General features: G+C 38.3%; 1 protein-coding gene across 1 annotated transcript; it reads left to right on the top strand.

Moving 5' to 3' along the window:
• Nucleotides 1-552: 552 nt before the first annotated feature.
• On the top strand, nt 553-18,731 carry slc24a2 (solute carrier family 24 member 2). The gene is made up of 9 exons (XM_028602361.1): nt 553-1,465; nt 8,655-8,690; nt 9,074-9,185; nt 9,592-9,675; nt 10,473-10,537; nt 10,675-10,812; nt 11,251-11,340; nt 17,074-17,240; nt 17,384-18,731. Exons 1-9 carry the CDS (start codon nt 581-583, stop codon nt 17,631-17,633), a joined length of 1,827 nt encoding a protein of 608 aa, XP_028458162.1. The 5' UTR covers nt 553-580; the 3' UTR covers nt 17,634-18,731.
• Nucleotides 18,732-20,716: the final 1,985 nt, after the last annotated feature.

Raw genomic sequence — 20,716 nt, 5'->3', positions numbered from 1 at the left:
AAAAGGCTGTAACTAAAGTTGTAAGATAAATGTTGTGGTGTAAAGAGTACAACATTTCCCTCTGAGATGTAGTGGAGGAGTAGTAGAAAGCAGCAGAAAATAGTGTCTCAGAGTTGGACCTAGCAACAGTCCTTGAGAAAATGTACCACTACTAGCAAGGCCTGTCTGTAGATGGGTATCAGGAGTGGAACAGTTAGAATGTGGACAGCATATTCATACTCATTAAGAAACTTATCTTTATGTATTCTTTTTATTTTATACACATACCTTATAGTTTTTTTTTTATCTTCTCCCTTGCATTAAAACTATCATGTTTTTTCTCTGTCTTACAGTGAGTAATATGAGGAAGCCTTTGAATGGGATGGATCCTGGAATCAGACTGCAGGGCTTCCATTGTGTTTAGACGGGGAAGCAGCATGCAAACAAATCGGTGAACCATTGCGGCCTGTCAAACCCCCGCCCTTGTAGCCACCAGCACCACCAACCCAGCGTGAGGGGGGATTCCAGACACTTTGGCTCTGCCTGACAACCCGCGCCAAACATCATGGATTTTCTGCTACCCATAAGGAGTCGAGACAGGATGGCGTCCTCCAGCTCTGAGCCTCTTTTGGGCCCTCACAGTAGGTGTACCAGGCACCAATACCATTGTGTCAAAAGAAAGATGCGGCCTGGACGGATTCTGGGCTTCATCATCAGTATGGTGGCGGTCTGCACATTCTGTTCATGGAGTGCCTTCTCGCTGGTCACAACGGTGGCAAAGGAGCTGGAATCGTCCGCTGAGGGCTCAGCAGAAGCGGCAGTGCCCCAAAGAACTCTTCTGCAGTACCATAACATCTCAGCCGCACCAGAGGACACACCTGTTGCCATGCAATCATCTGAAATAGAGATGAATCATGGGGACTACCCAACAGACTTATTCAGCGTGGAGGACAGACGTCAGGGCTATGTGGTTTTTCATATGTTTGGCATGTTCTACATGTTCATATCCTTAGCCATTGTCTGCGATGAATTCTTTGTTCCTGCGCTCACTGTCATCACAGAGAAGCTGCAGATTTCTGATGATGTAGCAGGAGCCACCTTCATGGCGGCAGGTGGCTCAGCCCCAGAGCTCTTCACGTCTGTCATAGGAGTCTTCGTCTCCCACAGTAACGTGGGTATCGGTACCATTGTGGGCTCTGCCGTCTTTAACATCCTGTTTGTGATCGGGATGTGCGCCCTGTTCTCCAAAGAGGTGCTGAACCTCACCTGGTGGCCTCTGTTCAGAGACGTATCGTTCTATATTGTTGGCCTGCTCATGCTCATCTATTTCTTTCTGGATAATGAAATCACGATTGGGGAAAGTATTGGCCTGCTGTCTTGCTACACCTGCTACGTGACATTCATGAAGTTTAATGCCAAAGTAGAACTTTTCATCAAGGGCCTCCTGGGCAGCAACCAGGTGAAGGAGCTGGAGACTGCACCAAAGGTGAGCCTGAGTCCATCCATCCATCCGATTGTTCATCCATTAGTCCATCCATCCATCCTTCTGTTTATCCATCTTCCCCTATTGCTTCTCTTTTGATACCCACTCTACGTTTGTCACTGTATGCTTTCACCCCATCTTGGGTGCCAGCAGCTATCCTTACATTCATCCATCCACCCACACATTTAACCCAATGTTCTCATTCACTGATCGACCCCTCTGTCCACTGAAGGAACATCCCTATCAGAAACAACTATCAAGAAGTTTGTTATTCGAATGCAGGAAGTGAAATTCTCTTAAAAGTTTGAAAATATCCAACTAAGATTCACAATGTGAAAGTACAGCTCTGTTTTGTTTCTTTAGGTGAGCATTTGTGATTCTTGATGTGAGTTTCTGATGAGTGGATGGGGTTACGACATTTCTCGGAAGGAAACCTTTTTGTCAATGTGTCTTGACTGAAGTCTGGGCATCTGTTGATGACTGATCTGAGAAAAGCATTCTTATTTCACAATTAATAAGATCACAGAGTGAACCTGTCATGGCTAATGACCCCGAGAACAGTAATGCTCCTGTTCTGGGAAGCAGATAGGGTGTTAAAACAGAGTTCTGAACATACAGCACTCTGTCAGGCAGCCAAACCCTTTTGACTTTCCCTCTGGAAGGGAATAAAGATTTGTCTTAACCTGCCACCTGTGCAGCTCGGACAGCGCCAGACTGCAGCCTCTTGGTGCTGACTAAGTCCAGGAACAGGCCTCGTCCTCGGCCACTACTTTAAGTAACTAAGTCTAGACCAGGCTCTGAGAACAGGACTTATGTAACAGAGCTGGACCGCAAAATGTCCCCACTTCAACTGAATTAAAATGCAAAAGAGATTGTGTGTTAGACTACTAAAGAAAGTTAAAAACTACATTCAACTGGCATGGTTTTAATTTACTGTACGTTATAATAGGGTATTGATCAATTCTTCAGCGTAATCCCCATCTACCACTACGTCTAGTGAAGATTGTTGATTCATCTCTGAGAGTCTTTTTCTATATACTGTGACACTCATCACAGATAACTTTTAATGCTATGAAACATTTGATTCACAAGCCCTGTGTGTGGGCCAAACTACACAAGTCTGAAATTATAAATATCTTTTTGACTTTCAATCAAAATTCTGTTATACTTTCATTCATCCAATTCGGAAATAACTTCCCTACAGGGACATGGGAAGCACGTTATAGTTTTTACATATCAGGTTTATAGTTATGTACGTTATGGTTTTACATATAGCTGGTCAGAAACAACTGTGCAAATTTGCAAAATATCACATACTCATACATGTTTTTAACTTTGAAATTAAGTCATTTCAAAGTGTGGTTTTATGTGTATCATTTTTGAATAAGTCCAAGTTTCAATCACACTGGCTATATTGAGATATTTGTTTGTCAGATTAAACATTTTGATGAAAATCTACCCTTGATGGTTGTAGACAGTTAATGAAATGGACTGAGTTTTGAGAGGGGTTGATATTCAAACAATTCTGAGCGCATCTTGTATGATGAAAACTGAAAGCTAAAGAAACAGCTACATTTGTCCAGCAATCCTTGTAGCATTTCTTCAGCCTCATCAGCACGCTCCCTCCTTCAGCTCCAAAAAGTGGACAAAAGTGGTCTCTTGACTCTGGATGAAGGTCGTAGCTCTGAGTGTTGTTTGTTCTGTATTTCAGCTCATTACACATCAGTAAACATATTTGCAGAGCATCTGTGGTTATTCATCCTAACATGGATTACACACAGATCCCATAACAGCCTCTGTACATCTGATCACAATGTTAGTAAGGTATGAGACATGAGAAAGTATTTAGAGTTATTTATCAGTGTGATATTAGTGAGTTTTTTGTTTTGTCTCTGAAAGGCTTCTTCACAGTGTGACTCATTTCTCACAGGACCTAATGACAACACACTTACATTACCAAACACTTCACAAACAATTTTGGGATTAGCTTGGAGTGCTCTTTGTGCTGTTTGCTGCTGTGTTCAAGACAGCAGATAAAAAAAAACAGAGGAGGGAAATGATGATGCCGTGCAAAAGGTTCAACTCACACACATAAACACACAAAGAGGCCATTTTGTTTTTTCACGTTTGTCTCTCCGTCTTTTTCTGTCTGTGTATGCAGTTGGAGTCAGATCTGTTGCTCTCTGATGTTGTAATCTCATACGGCGGCGCTCAGGTGACAAATATTAAAACTACTGTAGGCTGATATTAGAGCAGCTTGCTTGTAGCTTAGACCGTCATCACCCATCACCAGTTCTTCAGGGGCGTATACAGTGCAATGCTGCACATGATCTGACTTTTGTTTGTTTGAATTACATGAATTACAGATTATGTACTTATTTCTTCTTTATAGGCCAATAAAGTCAGTTATTGTGCTCAAAGATGTATGCAAAAACAAACTGTTAAGATACAATGGTGATTGAAAATACTTCTTAGAAAGAGGCAACTATTTTTATGGTCGTGATTCAGGCCAGGACAAGTTCTTATGTTTTAGGGAACAGATGAGCTCATGATCACCAGGCTCCAATATGATTTAAAGCTCCTCCCCTTAAAGGCTTAGGTAACTGTAAACAAGTAGAAAAAAAAACGGCTTCCCAAGAAGCATGACTTGCTTTTTTTTTTTTAAAGGGTTTTATAGTTATGAGCTTTTTCGGTAAAGCAATCACTTATATATAAAATACATCTATATTGTTTTGCCTCTGTCTTCTTGTTCTTTATTCCTGATAATTAATTGGTAATAGTTTTGGTGGAGCAGTGGATATATGACACATGCCTTTGGTGTGGGAGATCTGGGTTCGATTCCCACTGCGATACATCAACCAATGTGTCCCTGAGCAAGACACTTAACCCCTAGTTGCTCCAGAGGCGTGCAACCTCTGACATATATAGCAATTGTAAGTCACTTTGGATAAAAGCCTCAGCTAAATGACATGTAGTGTAATGTAATGTAATGCAATTGCTAATTTAGTAATTTACAGTGAATTTCATTATCTTCAGGCAGATCAAAACAGTTTTCAACGGTTTGTTATTTCATCTTAATCCATTCACCAAGAATCACTGACAATAACAATATGTTTTTTTTTCCCAGGCCCCAAATGTGTCATCTGAACTGTGTAATGTATTGTATGCACTTTTATATATATTTTATGTTCTTTTTGTTCTAAACCTGTAAGAACATACAGTATTATTTGGGTGCTCATCAGTGTTGTTGCAGAAGCTTTGTTTGACATGTGTGCCCTTCTGGTAATCAGCTGTTCTTCAGGCTGCCTCACCAGAACCCAAGAACAGCTTTTCTCTTTCTGTCATCCGGTACTTGATGTCCAACTGCCTTGCCCTCATGTGTCGGTAGCTGCTAAATAATCCCCCGGGTTAATGCCCTACAATCTCATTAGAGCCGCTAATTATAGTCAGATGCTCCCTGGTGGAGCAAGAATCAGCAGGTCACTGAGGGGAAAAAGACTGTCCGTCCTCAGCCTCCAGTGGACCAAATAAGAATATGTACAGGGAAGGAAGATGTATCTGTCAAAAAGTTATTAATTGTCATATGTTACTAATTATAGTTCTTTTGTTGCCCAGTTATTTTATTATTGGTGACTCAAAGTGCAGATACACTTTTTTTTTAATGAAAATTACAGCTGAAATGATAAAAAAAAAAGAAGTCTGTTTTGGGGTTAGCACAATGCTTAACTGATTGATTTTACACTTGCACAGCAGGTCTGACTTTGCAATTTCAGATCACTGTAATCATGATCAAAATCTGCTGTCCTAAAATGCACCAGTAAAAAATAAATGCATCTATAACTGTTGAGGTGTTCTTTTGAGCCAAGCACTTCATGCTAACTGACCGCAGTGGAATTTCTGAATGAAATTGCAGTTGAAAGGAGCGGTTGTGTAGCTGAAAGATGGTTGCTATTTGCTGACAGATGAGAGTAAAAGACAAATGTTTGACAACACCGTGACCTGTGAAGGTTGCTGCAGGACTTCACACGCAGGCTCGGAAAAAGTACCAGTCTAAAAGGGGTGATCTCTGCATATTAATCCTGGCTAAGTACCACAGCTCTCGGACAGTCAGGTGGACACTGGAGAGAGAGAGAGAGAGAGAGAGAGAGAGAGAGAGAGAGAGAGAGAGAGAGAGAGCAATGGAGGATAATGGAAATGTGTGGAAAGTTTGAGAAGGGGATTGTGCCTCAGTGTCTGTAGCTTCTCTTCTGGAAGGAGACCACCGAACTGGAACAGCAGCTCAGTCAAAAGTGACAAAAATGTTTAAGCTTGTTGTCTTCATCTTCTTAAACAGATCACCTTTGGGTCTTAAACTGCTTTATGTTATAACATGAACAAGCCAGGATCTGCTTGCTGTAACTCTTTACTTCCTTAGATAGATAGATAGATTTTGATGCTGAAGTATTATTTATCATCTAAGTTTACCCCCAAAGAGAAAGTTTTAATGTAGAAAGAAGTTTGCTGCTTAATTTGAAATTATGCTTCGCAATTCAAAGATGTTAAAAATGGTCCTTGTTAAACTGTTCTGTTTAAGTCAGGGAAAAGAGGTGTAAACTATAAACCAATGAGCTGGACCTGAGATATTATTTCTCTATAACTGTAGGAAAACAAATGCATCAAATATTGAACTCGCACAAAACATATATACAGTAGATTTAAGCAATGTAGTGGGAATACTTTATTCGTTTGTGCTTGCTTTCATTTATAGATTATCCAATCTGTAAATGTATTATTATATCAAAATAGAAATGGTTGCACATTACCTGACAAAATTCCTATGTAAGAGTACATGTCACTCATAATGATCCTATTGTCTGTCTGGCTGATTTAGCAGCTACTGTATGTACACCGTATTTGATTGTAAACTAGCAAACTGCGGGAATAACACAAACAATTTTTTTTTAAATCACCGAACTTGCGGGAATTGATTTGAGACTGATAATTAGTCATCGGTGATTCATGTAGGAAACCTGAGTAGAGGTTTAACCTCACAAACACATTAGAGCGGAGATGAGAGCTGAGTGACATTTAAGGGCAAAGGTGACAAAGATTAGCAGCTTTTCGAAATAAGTTGCAGTGTGTCCTGCAGAATGCTAGTAAGTTACAAAATACAGCAGTTATACTGCGGTACAATTGGTACAATTAAAATCCAGTATCAGACTCAGTAGATTCTACAGCAGGTTATATGCATCTTTTGTCATCAAGCAGCTCTCCGGAGCCATGTGAGCACAATCAGAAGGGAACTAATGCCAAGCCGGTCTCTGCCATTGGAGCTGCTCTGCAATCACATGGATTATACAGACAATACAGGTGTCCACAGCTTCTTCTGTTATGTTACTTATTACCTTTAAATTAACATGAAATCTCTCCATTTTCAGTGAAAAGAAACCGGCTTTGCTTTGAGATCGTTGGTCACACATTTATGAAATTATATCCTGTGTTTTGAGTAGGTAAATCTTACAGTATATACAGTACATGTATAGCTAAATGAAGGTCATGAACACCATCTTAACAGTAACCAGGCCAATAAACACCCACTTAAACAAATCTGGATAGGACAAACATGTAACAAGTGCTGCCCCTTTAAAAACGAAAGAAAAAACCCTATATTTAGCCTTGCTTTAGCTCCCATAACAGCAGCAGGTGTCTTGTCAGATGCAAGCTAAAGGGATTATCTGCTCAAACGCTGTGGCCTCCATCATGAAAACGTGTCAAGGTGATTGTCTGTGTCGTAATTTTCAAAGAGTCAGGTCAGGTACCTCGTAAGTTATTGGTTGTCTTTTGTGGGATATTTGTACTCTAGGATATGAATAAGGAATGGAAGAAAAATACTGAATAGTTACCTTAGCTGTGTGATATAATTGTTTGTGTAAAATAACTGTATTAATTTTAGCTCTATTTAGGAGTGAGTAAGTGAGTGAGTCAGTGAGTGGGTGAGTGAGTGACTGATTTGGTTTATTTTAACATATCTGGCACTGTAAATGTTCATACATACCTGTCCTGAGCAATACATTGGGAGGGATGAGGACAGTTTTTGAGCAGTAGACAAAGACAATGGCAGTCTGTTGATTTTCTGTTTGCTTTGAAATTCAATTTATTTTTATTTCTTAATTACAAACATTAATAGTTTAATCAAAAGTGACTGAGTGGTTAGACAAACCATTTTGCACCAGTTTACGAGGATAGGTTGGGAAATATGAGTTGAAATTATTTGCTACACTGAAGTTACACTGTTTAGAAAAAGTGGTTTTGGTCCTCCGAAGATTTCCTCAAGTAGCCTAACTACTACTAACTTTATTTCTAACCACAACCATTCATGCCATCTAAACATTTAATAAAAGCTTCTTTATTGAACTTGTCTTAAGAGCAATATGGTACATCCTTCCAGGGCAGAACTTCACAGTGTGATGTAAACCATCTCTACTGGTAAGCTTCAGTGACCAATAATATAGTGGATAGTTTGTTTGGTGAATGATTCAAAAGGGAAATAAATTGCTAAATTCATACAATATCCCACAAAACTTTATGTTCCCATCTGTTTTCTTGAACATCTCCAAATCCCTGATTCCCACAGCAACCCCTCCCCTACTGCTGACATTAACAACCTCTGTATTTTCACAAACCACCACAGTCTCTATCTGTCCCAGCCAGAGGACTGTGTGTGTGTGTGACTTTGTGTGTGTGTGTTTCTCTACACTATGTGTTGACACCACTGCGCTGTATATGTCCTCTGAAGAAATGGCTTGGGTTGAGAGATTAGTGTGTGTGTAGGATCCTCGTCTATATGTTGGAACATCTTTGGCACTGGTTTACTCCCACTGTGAGGAGAAGGTCATGTCACACACACACACACCGGCAAAACCTAAGGGTGTGCGTGTGTGTGTGTGTGTGTGTGTGTGTGTGTGTGTGTGTGTGTGTGTGTGTGTGTGTGTGTGTGTGTGTGTGTGTGTGTGTGTGTGTGGAGTGTTTGATTTCTCCAGTGGGAGTGTGCTACAGTAAATAGATCAAGTAAATGAGCTGTAGGGTTAAAGACTGAGGCTGGAAAAAACCTCTATCATTGCTTTAGGAAGTTCATGTCTGTCTCCATACCCTGCGTATATGTAAGAAAACCTATACTGTACATATATTGTTTTCTTTTTCTGTGTTTTTAAAGGTAAATGAATCTGGAGATGATGAGAACAAGCTGACGGTAAGTTTGTTTTTGTGTGTGTAAACTTCTCTGTATGGAACTTGTAGGGTCTTGTACAGGTTATGTATTGAGAAAGCAGTTTAAGTGCCTGCATGTTACTGTATACAGTGTGTATTTAAGTCAGTCAGCCATCAGAAAGAAGGGTTTCTAGATACATCTACATGTACCCTAGACAAAAATGTAAGCTGCAGTAGAGATGTGACATTTAAACAACTGCTCATCAGGGTTTGCTTTTTTTTCTCCACCAACTTGTTTGGCAGTGTTTTACAAGTTTCATTTCAAATAAGAAAGACCACTTAAGCCAAATGTAGAACAAGTTTGTATTAATTACTTTTTTTGCATTCATATAAACAATTTTTGAATTTGTGTTGGTCATTTTTTAGGCCAAACCAAGGCTGCAGAGGGAAGTCAGCTGTGCCTCTCTGCACAACACACTGATGAGAAACAGCATCTTCCAGCTCATGATACACACCCTCGACCCTCTCAGTGACGAAGGTATGGGTAAGCAAAAAACAAACACACACAACACACACACACACACACACACACACACACACACACACACACACACACACACACACACACACACACACACACACATATCAAATGCAACAAGATCTCTAAAACAAGATATAATCAAATAAGCACAATCTTTGAAACAAAGAGGATGCGGTGTGAAAATGAATTAAATGAACATATTCATACACACATAAACAGCTAAAGTGAAGATTATGATTAAGATTAGGTTAAAATTTTAAGAATTTTTTTTATGCACATAAAAGTGTTTGGTTGAGTTTTGTAAGATTAAGGTGAATATATTCATTCATCCAACCACTTTCCACTTCTTGTATACAATACTTAATCACAAATGTTCAGTATGACTGAGTCTCCTTTGCTTTAGGACGTTTCAAAGAGAAGGCATCAATCCTTAACAAAATGGCCAAGCAGAAGTGTAAAGAAGAAGCTGCCAGTGCCAACGGTATAGGTGAGTAAGAGTTTGTCCCACTCAAAAGATATTATTTAATTCATCAATTAAGGACTGTGGCTATTGATAGAGGAATGATGAAAACAAGACTTCAAGTCAACAATTCATTAATCAGAAATGAATGAATTGAAAAGCTAAGCAGGTTAGATAACAACACGTTAATCAAGTAATACAATCAAAATCACACTTTTAATGTTACAATAAGAAGACTGTATTTTTAGATTTTACCTTGTAATTTTAAAATGTTTTGCTGAAATTAAAATTTGACTTTCTCCCTCTTTTAGCTTGAAACTTTTTTTAAAGGTCACGATTGCTTAAGTACACATTTGTGATATATGTCATAAAGTATGACACAGTGTGGTAGTTTTCAATCAAATGTGAACTGTGATTTTGAGTTATCGTTTTATCATCAAATTACATAATTTTTTGAAATAATAATGTAAGTTGTTTTGTGTAAAGTTTTTTTCTATTGTCGTTCACATGTATCCAGTTATCCGATTTGCCAATTTCTTAATTGAATCCAGAACTGACATTTTCTAATTACTCTTTCATTTGATCAAGGGATTATTAAGGGGCATGTGTGTGATGCTGTGTTACACTTGTAAGGATGACCTCAGAAAACTAACAAGTATATTTTGTTTCTCAACATAGGAGCCCTGTCCCAGACACAACCTCCAAGAAAAGCAAATTGTACTAAGTTTCAGCTATCTCTTAACCTCGTTAGACATCTTTTTATTTAAAAAAAGTCTTGTCTTGTGAACAAGTTCCTTAAACTCGCTTATTTTTCTTTCCTCAAGCTGATAAAAACATCCCCAACAGTTCAAATGTTGCGGTGGAAGTCACACCACCCATGAACGGTGTTGTAGGAGGAGACGGGGTATGGCTTTTTTTTTAATCTTTCAATCTTTCTTCAAGTTCATATGTTAAACCATACTTTTTTATAGCACCTCAGTCAAGTTCATAAGTAGAAAAGCATCATGTAATGAACTAATTCTTTAGGGTGGTGAGGAAGAGGAGGATGAAGAACAGCCTCTGAGCCTGGCCTGGCCTGAAACAAATAGGAAACGGCTCACCTACCTCTTCATCCTGCCCATCATCTTTCCACTGTGGTTAACCCTGCCTGACGTCAGAAGAGAGGTGACAACAACAACCCCCCAATGTTTTATGTATACAAGAAACTCAGAATATAACACAATGCAATCAAAGATTTAAAAATGATATATTCTATTCACACGACATGTTCACATACTTTATTGAAGAGTTTCATTAAAAATGCAGGCTTGTTTCACTGCAGTTTGTATTATCATTTGTTGTATTTTATTTATAACTTAGATTACTTTATGTCTGAAGTTTAGTTCATTTATCCCAGGACCTGCTCAATTAGTGTGGGAGTTAACAGAAGGTTCCAGTCTTGTTTTTCTCTTTGTTTTTTCTCTTTTTGGGCTATGCATTTGGATCAAAGTACTGTATTATATGTTGACGTTCCCCTTAAGTGTCAGGTATATCAGGGTCTGATTGAGCGGTTGTTTGACTGTGTGGCAGATAATCTTAAATGTGTTTGTACTGTTCTTTCAGACCTCAGCAAAGTTCTTCCCCATCACTTTCGTCGGCTCTATTAGTTGGATTGCTATCTTCTCCTACCTGATGGTGTGGTGGGCTCACCAGGTACTACACGCGCGCGCACACACACACACACACACAGACACACAGATACACACACACACACACACACACACACACACACACACACACACACACACACACACTATGAGTCAGTGCAGCAGTCAGGGTGTTGAATATGTTACCGCGGCTGCTTATCCCAACTAATCTGCTTTGAGTCACAGCCAGATCAAGATGTAACGCTCTATTTTAACGAGCCTGAAGCAGCAGGTCATGTGTGAACGGTCACTGAGGAGACACACCTTGAAATAACTATTGCACGTAATATCCCCATTTATTTTGTACTATTATAAGTTTGCATTTAATTAGATTCGCTTACTTAACAAAAATGTCACTGCCGCCATGTGAGCTGCCGTGGGGACACAAATACCAAAAGCGAGGGGAAACATGCTTTTCAAAAGATCAACATGTAGGAGCAATGCTTGCACTGCTTGTCTTTGCCCTGCCACAAAATATTATTTCTATCCTGCCACCTCTCTGAAACTCTGTATCTCCGCCAGCCATTCTGCTTATTATATCCTCATGTCTATCTCTGCAGTTTGGTCCTGTGTGTTTTGTATGTACAAAGTGATGCCAGCAAAAGACTGAAATGACTGAAGGCCCTATCTTGCACTCAGCGCAATTGACTTTGTACACCGACGCACGTATCATTCCTATTTTGCACCCGACGCACAGCGGACTTTTCCCTCCACAGACGCACGTCGGTAAATTATGGAATGTATTTGTGCTCCCGGGGGCGGTTCAGCGAAAAGAGGAGGCGTGTTCAGGCGCAATCGTTCCCTGGTGCTATTTTGCAGTTTCAGAAAACAATTTGTTTGTTTGTTTTATTTGGATCCCCATTAGCTTCAGCATCAGCTAAAAAGCTATTCTTCCTGGGGTCCTACAATCTATCATGTGACAATACAACATCACATTACACACCGTACACACAAGACATTACTTCACATTTCACAACATTTGAAAATACAAATCATATTTTACAGTTAACACAGTAATCACACAAACAAAAATAAATAAAGAAATTAAATAAAAATTACACTACTCCGAATAGATCCATTTCAAAAATAATATGTAACGGAAAAGCCCTATATTGAAATCTTTTTTAAATTGATATTAAATATTGAATTCTCTTTGAAGGTAATATATCTTAAGTGATTTTTTAAAACCATACTGAGTGTTTTGTTGTTTGATAATATTTGGGAGAGAGTTCCATTCACAAATTGCTCTATACCTCCTACTGCATGCCTCGTTGGATAATAATGTGCATCAAAACTAAAATTTTGTATATAAAATAAAAGGTGTTTTATTTGTTGTAACATTATATAAAAAAAACATTAGTGAATACACCAATCTATTTTTAACTTTAAACCATGAGAGGTTTTCATGCATTTTATCAACATTAGATTTAAACCCACATGAGAGAGCCACACGTGCCGCTTTATTCTGAATCACTTGTAGTTTCTTTATATTATTTGCTGAAGTGCTGCACCAAACCACAGAACAGTAATCAAGGTGTGAAAAAAATAAAGCATAAAGTACTTGTTTAACGGTCTGCGGTGTAAAATGTTTTGCGCACCTTTTAATAACAGACAAAGTGTTGCCCATTTTAGTTACCAGTTTCTGAACATGTCTATCCCAACACAATCTGTTATCAATCATCACTCCCAAAAGTTTAACCTCTTCTCTTTGCTCCACAAAATTTTGCTCTATACGGAGTTCAAGTTTCGGTTTGGAACGTAAAGAAAAATGAGTTCCAACCACTAAACACATAGTTTTAGATACATTAAGAATTAATTTGTTACTCCTTATCCAGTCCACAACTGACTGTAGCTCTCTCTGTAGTTTTATATTTAAATCACCAATATCAGATCTATTGGCTTAAGCAAGCAATTGAAACTATTGGCTTAAGCAATTTATATTCAAGATAGTCAATACCAGGTGGTTTGTTTTTACAATTCATCAGAAGTAATTCCACTCTAGAACTACTAACATTCTTGAATTTAAAGCTACATGTTTTACCTTCCATTATATTATTTATCAATGTATTTGATAAATCTGTTTTGTGTATCTGTGTAGTATTTTTAAGATTAATTATTTTATTTATGAAATAATCGTTAAGATGATTCGCTATATCACTAGGTTTAGTAAGAAATTCACCTTCATTTTCTAAATAAACTGGAATTGATTTATTATTTCCTTTTAATATATTATTCAATGTATTCCATAATTGTTTACTATCATGTTTTATTTCTCTAATTTTCTTATTATAATACAATTTCTTTTTCTTCTTATTTAACTTAGTTACAAAATTTCTAAATTTACAATATATTTGCCAGTCCGATTTGAGCTTAGATATGATTGCTGCTTGTTTAGCTAGATCTCTCTCTTTCATAAGATCTTCTAAATCTTGATCTAACCAGGGGGTGTTGACATTTCGAACAGTAAACTTTTTTATTGGTGCATGATTTTCTACCAATGTCATTAAGGTTTGATCAAAAAGCTGAAATGCTTTCTCTGGATCCTTTTGTAAAAATACCTCTGACCAATCTACATTTCTGACATCTTCTTCATATTGTAATAGATTAAATCTTCTAAATGACCTTTTCATTATTACTTTTGGACCTGATTTAGGAACTTTTGTTTTCCTTACAATTGCAATAAGATTATGGTCAGTACAACCAATTGGCACAGATAAGCAATTTGTGCAAAGTTCTGGTCTATTTATAAACGTGATCAATACAGGAAGCGGATTGAGTACCATCCCTTTTTATACATATTCTAGTTGGTTTATTAATTACCTGTAATAGTCCACATGCCGTTGCTGTGCTCATTAATTTGATTTTCCTAGGACAGTCAGAATAATTCCCATCTGTATTGAAGTCACTCATTAAGTAGGTTTCAAGATTCATACTACTGGCATGATCTAGCATATCGCATATTTTATCCAAGTACTCACTATTAGCATTTGGAGGTCTATAACAGCATCCTATAAGTATTGGCTTAAGATGTTTCAGACTAACTTTTAACCAAAGTACTTCAATCCTAGAATGCATTAATTCTGTTATCAGTTTGACAGGTATATGATGTTGAATATAGATAGCAACTCCTCCATATGCATTCCTATCATTTCTAAAAATGTTATATCCATCTATCATTAAAGTTGCATCATCAAATGTAGAGTCTAAATGAGTTTCAGACACTGCCAATATATGCAAGTTATTTAGCTGCAGTATATCTGTTAAATCAATCAATTTATTCCTGAGACTGCATATATTAATATGGGCAATTTTAAGACCTTTCTTTGGTAGTTTATGTAACATACCAAAGATCAATATCTTTCTTTGGACTCATACTTTTAGATTCTATGTCGGAGCAAAACAATTTACAAAAAATAACTAAATTAAACCACATATATACATTCATACACATACATTCAAACATACAAATTTGTATTGCCACTCTAATTGTCAAGGTTGCAATAATAAGTGAGCTGAGCTCCTCTTGAATTCCATTCCCTTAAGTTCCTGCAAAATATCTTATCTGACATATTTATAATGCTAACAACTTAGGCAAAAATCAACAGCCCTTAGTGAAACGACACAGCTGCATTTTAGATTTCCACTGTAATCATATTTAATCAACATAAATTGTTTTCCTCGAGTTCCTGAATTTTATTTAGCCATTCAATAATAGATAGATCAACATAATATATAGGCTATAGAATTAATTATACAATATATTATGTCCTCAAGTTTATGTCCATATTCTAATTCCAAACTCCTCGAGATGTATGTCAGGCAATTTTCAATTCAGTTCCATTCATCATACCTGCATGTGATGCACTTATTCCTGATGCAAAGTCTTATCAATAGCCTACTTAATTACCAGACAGCCTCGGTTTAATCATTTGATTGTAGTAGAGGTCTCCGGATTTTTGATCTTGGAAGTATTTTGTGTCTCCATTAAATGTTATAATCAGTGTCGTAGGATGAATCAAACCATGTTTTATTCCTGCCTGATTTAGTTTCATTCTCAGATCTTTAAACTGCGCTCTTCTTTTGGACACTTAGATCAAGAAAGATTTTGATATTCATCCCTCTAAAATGCAGGATTTTTTCTTGCTTTGCTATTTGTAAAATAGCCTCTTTGGCCAGATACCTCTGCATCCTGACGATCATCGGTCTTGAACCATGTTTTGTAACAGGCCCCACTCTGTGCGCAATTTCCACTTCGGGTTTATACAGCAGCTTTTTATCTTTAAATACTTCATTGAAAAAGGACTCCATGAATTCGGTGGGTTTTCCTTTTTCCATATCTTTATCAAGGCCAAACACTCGGAGGTTAAATCTTCGGCTGTGGCTCTCCAGCTTTTCAGTTTGGTCCCTCAGTTCTTTGTTTTGTTTTCTTTCTGGAGAGCTTTACACACGCGCTCCGCTTCATCCATTCTGTCGTGCATGCCGGACAAGCCCGACTCCACATCGACGAGTTTATCTTTACAGTCCTTCAGTCCGAGTTTTAGTGCATCAAACTGAGGTTGTAATTTTTGCATTGCCTCATTTATTTCTTCCTTTATTATTGCACGGATTAAGGCAGCTAATTCAGCTTTATTCATCTGCGCAGCGTCGCTTTGCATTTCACTCTCAGTTGATCCTCTCCCAGCTGGAACAGGTGAGGTAACAACAGGGTTTGACGCTGTCAGCGTCTGAAGCCACAGAATTCTGCCACAGACCAGGAAAAACCTGCTCTAAAGTCAGGGGTGCTAGTCTAAAGTCAGTGGCGCGTTATTCAGATGCTATTTTAGGAACGCATACACTTCTCTCATCTACAGCAGTTCCCATTTTTGAAAACCATACATAATTACAAAGAAAAATATTACTGAAAATGCTCTTCATGTGTTTGGATAGATCAGGAGGCATTTTAAAGTACAGTCCTCAAAAAGTCGCAGCATTCTTTGTGGCTTGTTGTGTTTTACACAACATTTCCATGAATCATGGATGTGTTGATGACATAAATGAGGAAATATTAGAGGATTTAAGGAGACGTGATGTTGAATTACGGTGGGATTGGACACTTGAGGGTCCGGGAGTGGTAATGCGCGATGTGCTCCTGGTGGAGCGGGTGGACGGAGATGCAGTGGGGGGAGGAGGAACAGGAGCAGGTGGTGCGTTTGGAAGCCCACGCTCCATGGCTGCAGCAATCCTCTTCAGACTTGAGGAGATGCGCCCGATCGGCCGCAGAAACATTGGCATTTCAACCGTTGGTGGCAGTCATGCAAAAAGTTGTTATGCCAAACGCCAATATAACAGAAGAAGAACACCCATCCCGACCATGTGAACGCTGCCAGTCGGAAAAAACAACGTAACCAGGGGGGCGGTGCCTGTTATTCTGAGGTGGCATGAACGCAGGGTTAAAGGGAATGTGAGATGACGCTCTGATTGGTTATTTTCACGTTACGCCCAAACCACACCTAGCTACTTCAGACCAACCCATTTGAGATTTGCGTCAGGCGCCAGACTCATTTATCCCGCCGTTAGAATAGCAACAGCGCCCGAGATCCGCCCACAAAGCTACTTGCGTTTGGCGTTTCACACTTGCGTTTAAAATCCTTAAAATAGGGCCCATTATGTCAAAATGTTTGGAGCAATGTGAAAATGATGGGAGTATTTCTGACAAAGTTTTTGAACCGTGCGAAGTTAAGCAACTTGTTCTTTCTTTCAGGTTGGAGAAACATTCTATATCACAGAGGAGATAATGGGTCTGACCATATTAGCAGCTGGCACTTCAATCCCTGACCTGATCACCAGTGTGATTGTAGCGCGAAAAGGCCTCGGTGACATGGCCGTGTCCAGCTCTGTGGGCTCCAACATCTTTGATATCACTGTGGGGTGAGTCCAGCAAACAACAAGAAAACACAGTGTCCATTGTTATAGCCAGTTTTTTTTTTTAGATGAGAACATGTGCTGTGTATCTCTCATAACCTAAACAACTCTTCTCTGTCGTGCTTCCTCCTCCCCTCATCTCCCTCCAGTCTGCCGTTCCCCTGGCTCATCTACAACATCATCCACGACTTCAAGCCGGTAGAGGTGAGCAGCAACGGCCTGTTCTGCGCCATCGTCCTCCTTTTCCTCATGCTTCTCTTTGTCATCATCTCCATCGCGGCTTGTCGTTGGAGAATGAGCAAGTTTCTGGGCTTACTCATGTTCGTGCTCTACTTCGTCTTCCTCATCGTCAGCGTCATGCTGGAGGACAAAATCATCAGCTGCCCCGTCACCATATGAGAGAGAGCGACTTCCACTGGATGTCGGAAAGCAGAAATTGAGCGCAGATGTGCTCACGTGTACCATGATTTACTATATGAGTGGAAAAACATGCTCACACAGACACAAACCGTGTCTTATCTGTCTCACTTATATACACAGTAGAAGACTGCATACACACAGACAGACACACACATTCAAGTACCAACATCTTCACGTAAAAGGTAAAGAAAACACACAAACACACACACACACACACACACACACACACACACAGTCACATACATATATACACGTACACAGGTTGTGGATGCCAGTTAGTGGCAGGCAGAGGCACTGACTTAAATAAACGCTGCATATTGAGACCAGTGCATCACAGCTGTACAACAGTGGCATACAAGCATGTAAGTCATTAACAGACTTTATGCCACCCAGGAGGGACTCCTCTCTCTTCGTACCACGTGACTACATTCAGTAGCCGCTATTGGTTGAATACTGATGGACAGGTTATGTGAACGGGATGGAAATTTCGATTGAAGATCACCAGAGATTGTTGTTTTTTCAATTGAAGGACCGTGTGGCAGTATAAAAAGTATCTCCACTGCTCATGCAGGCAGCCAAGTTCAGCATATAAACTGAGTATGGAGGCTTAAAGAGACTTTATTTTTTGTTTTAAAGGGCAGTGGGGAAGAAAAAAAGAGAGGGCCGGAGCAATACATATATGTGATAGCTGCTCAATATACCTTTTAGATGTTAACTGTGTTGATTCCACCTCCTTTATGGCTTTGCAAGGTCATTGAAAGAGACATATCCAGTGTTAATTACTTGTGTGTCTTCAAATACAGTATATTTGACGACATATTTGGCATAAATGGTTACTTTACATCTCATTCATGAATATCTATAATAGGATACATTAAATGCTAAATAGTTACAATAGAGCATGTAAGGGATAATGTAGAGCAAGTGGGCCATTATCCCGCCTTTCACATGGCTACCTACTAAAGAAATCAATAATTTGACATCAAATATTAATATAAAATGATTTTATTGATGTAAAAATGGTCCTCTGTGATCAAAACTACACTACCGGTCAAAAGGTTGGGGTCACTTATGAAATTTCCGTTCCACTCCATTACAGACAGAATACCAGCTGAGATCAGTTGCATTGTTTTTTTTAACCAGGGCAACAGTTTTCAGATTACATTATGTGCTTACATAATTGCAAAAGGGTTCTCGACTGTTGTAGAAAGAAGTGGCTGATCTTTAATGCAATATCTACATTGCCCATTATCAGCAACCATTCATCCAATGTCCCAAAGGCACATTCTGTTTACTAATCTGATATCATTTTAAAAGGCTAACTGAGAAAACATTGGAGAACCCTTTTGCAGTTATATAAGCACATAATGTAATCTGAAAACTGTTGCCCTGGTTTAAAAAAAACAATGCAACTGATCTCAGCTGGTATTCTGTCTGTAATGGAGTGGAATGGAAATTTCTAAGTGACTCCAAACTTTTGACTGGTAGTGTACATCAATAGCAGTGTCCTGCTATTAAAAGACAGTAGAATGCTTTAATTGACCAATCAGAATTGAGTATTCAACAAAGCTGTGTTTAAAAAAATAAAAAAAATAAAAAAAACACAGATAGAAGGTTAGAAGAATGGACTGAAGGTGTTGTCATGCTTGATATAACCCAACTATCTGGTCTGGGTTCTTCATATAAAAAGGTTTTGACTTTTTCTGTTCTGTCTGCCTTTACATGCACCACTTTAGAGAGAGATTACTTCAGTATCCTGACTAAAATTCGATGATTTTGTGAATGCAGTCCGGACAACAAGTGGTGGACTAAAGATTAGTGTTCTCCATTGTATTTTACTTGATAAACTCAAAAGTGTTGTTTTTGTTTTCTCCAATTGTGTATTTATAAAAAGGAGTGTTCAATATCAACAGGTATCACCGGGTTTCTTCTGTAATGTTTTGATGTAAAACAACTCATGTACTGTATAATGTATTGCGCCGCTGTGTTCACATACGACTTTCTTGTGTTCAGTGTGTGACATAGAGGCTGAAATCTTAGAAACAAGTTATTATAAGAAACATCAGGTAGGCCCATATTATTATTGTAAAACAAAGCATGGACTCACAGAGATTCAGTTTGTGACATTTATATATTTTGGCAATTTTGTTTTCCTCTAATTCCTCTCTATTAGATTTACAGTGAGCAAAAAGCATGTAACTTAATTTCACTGGGGTTCTGCTGAATAATACATTGACAATAGATATCTTTCCATACAAATATGTGTTTCTGTCAAATAATCTAATGCAAATATTCTGAAAAGGTTGCAAAAAAGATGAAACAAAGAATAACGCAATAAAGTGGCTGTAACTCAGAGAATCTGTTTACATTAATGTTATTGCATTTTATATCTTTGTTTGGCGAAATTCAGTTTCATTTTTTATTATGGAGTTTCGTTTTTCTTTTTCTTTTAATGAACAAAGTCAAACTGTCCTTAAAAGTGGCAGAAGGAAACATACTCACTGATGTGAGGCAGATTTTCTAGTTAAGGCCTCACTGTCCTACCAAAATGTCATCCATCTTGTCTTCTTCAGTTGAACCACCTGTTGCATGCTGAACTGCATGACTGCCCTCATGCAAGCTACAACTCGCATCATTTATTTACCTTATGTTGTCTGCTTTCTATGTCAAAAATATAAAGCACAACTGAACATGGGCAATATTTTATATTTTATTCTCCCAGCAATGTTCAAAATGCTACACCAGTCTTAAAGAAATGCTCAATAAAGTTACTGTAGACTCTGAATTACATCGTTGTCTTCTTTTTATTTCTTATTATGTTAAAAGGTTAAGGTGTTACAGTACAGTACAACCTTGTTACAACGCAAAAAACATCTATAACTTTTATTTACTATATTTTGTTTCCCAAGAACAATCAGTTTTACTCAGAGATAAATTTGTGTTTCTTTCAGTTTGACATAGACACTTTATTTTTAGATACGTGGCTCTGATTTTCTGGATTAAATTGCCATGGCAGTATCGGTTTAACACTCCCAAAGGGTAACAAATCATACCTTGCATCA

This window comes from Perca flavescens, chromosome 2 (assembly GCF_004354835.1).
Source record: "Perca flavescens isolate YP-PL-M2 chromosome 2, PFLA_1.0, whole genome shotgun sequence".
Taxonomy (NCBI): Eukaryota; Metazoa; Chordata; class Actinopteri; order Perciformes; family Percidae; genus Perca; species Perca flavescens.
Note: the sequence above shows the minus strand (reverse complement) of the source record. Positions and strands in the feature narration are given on the sequence as shown.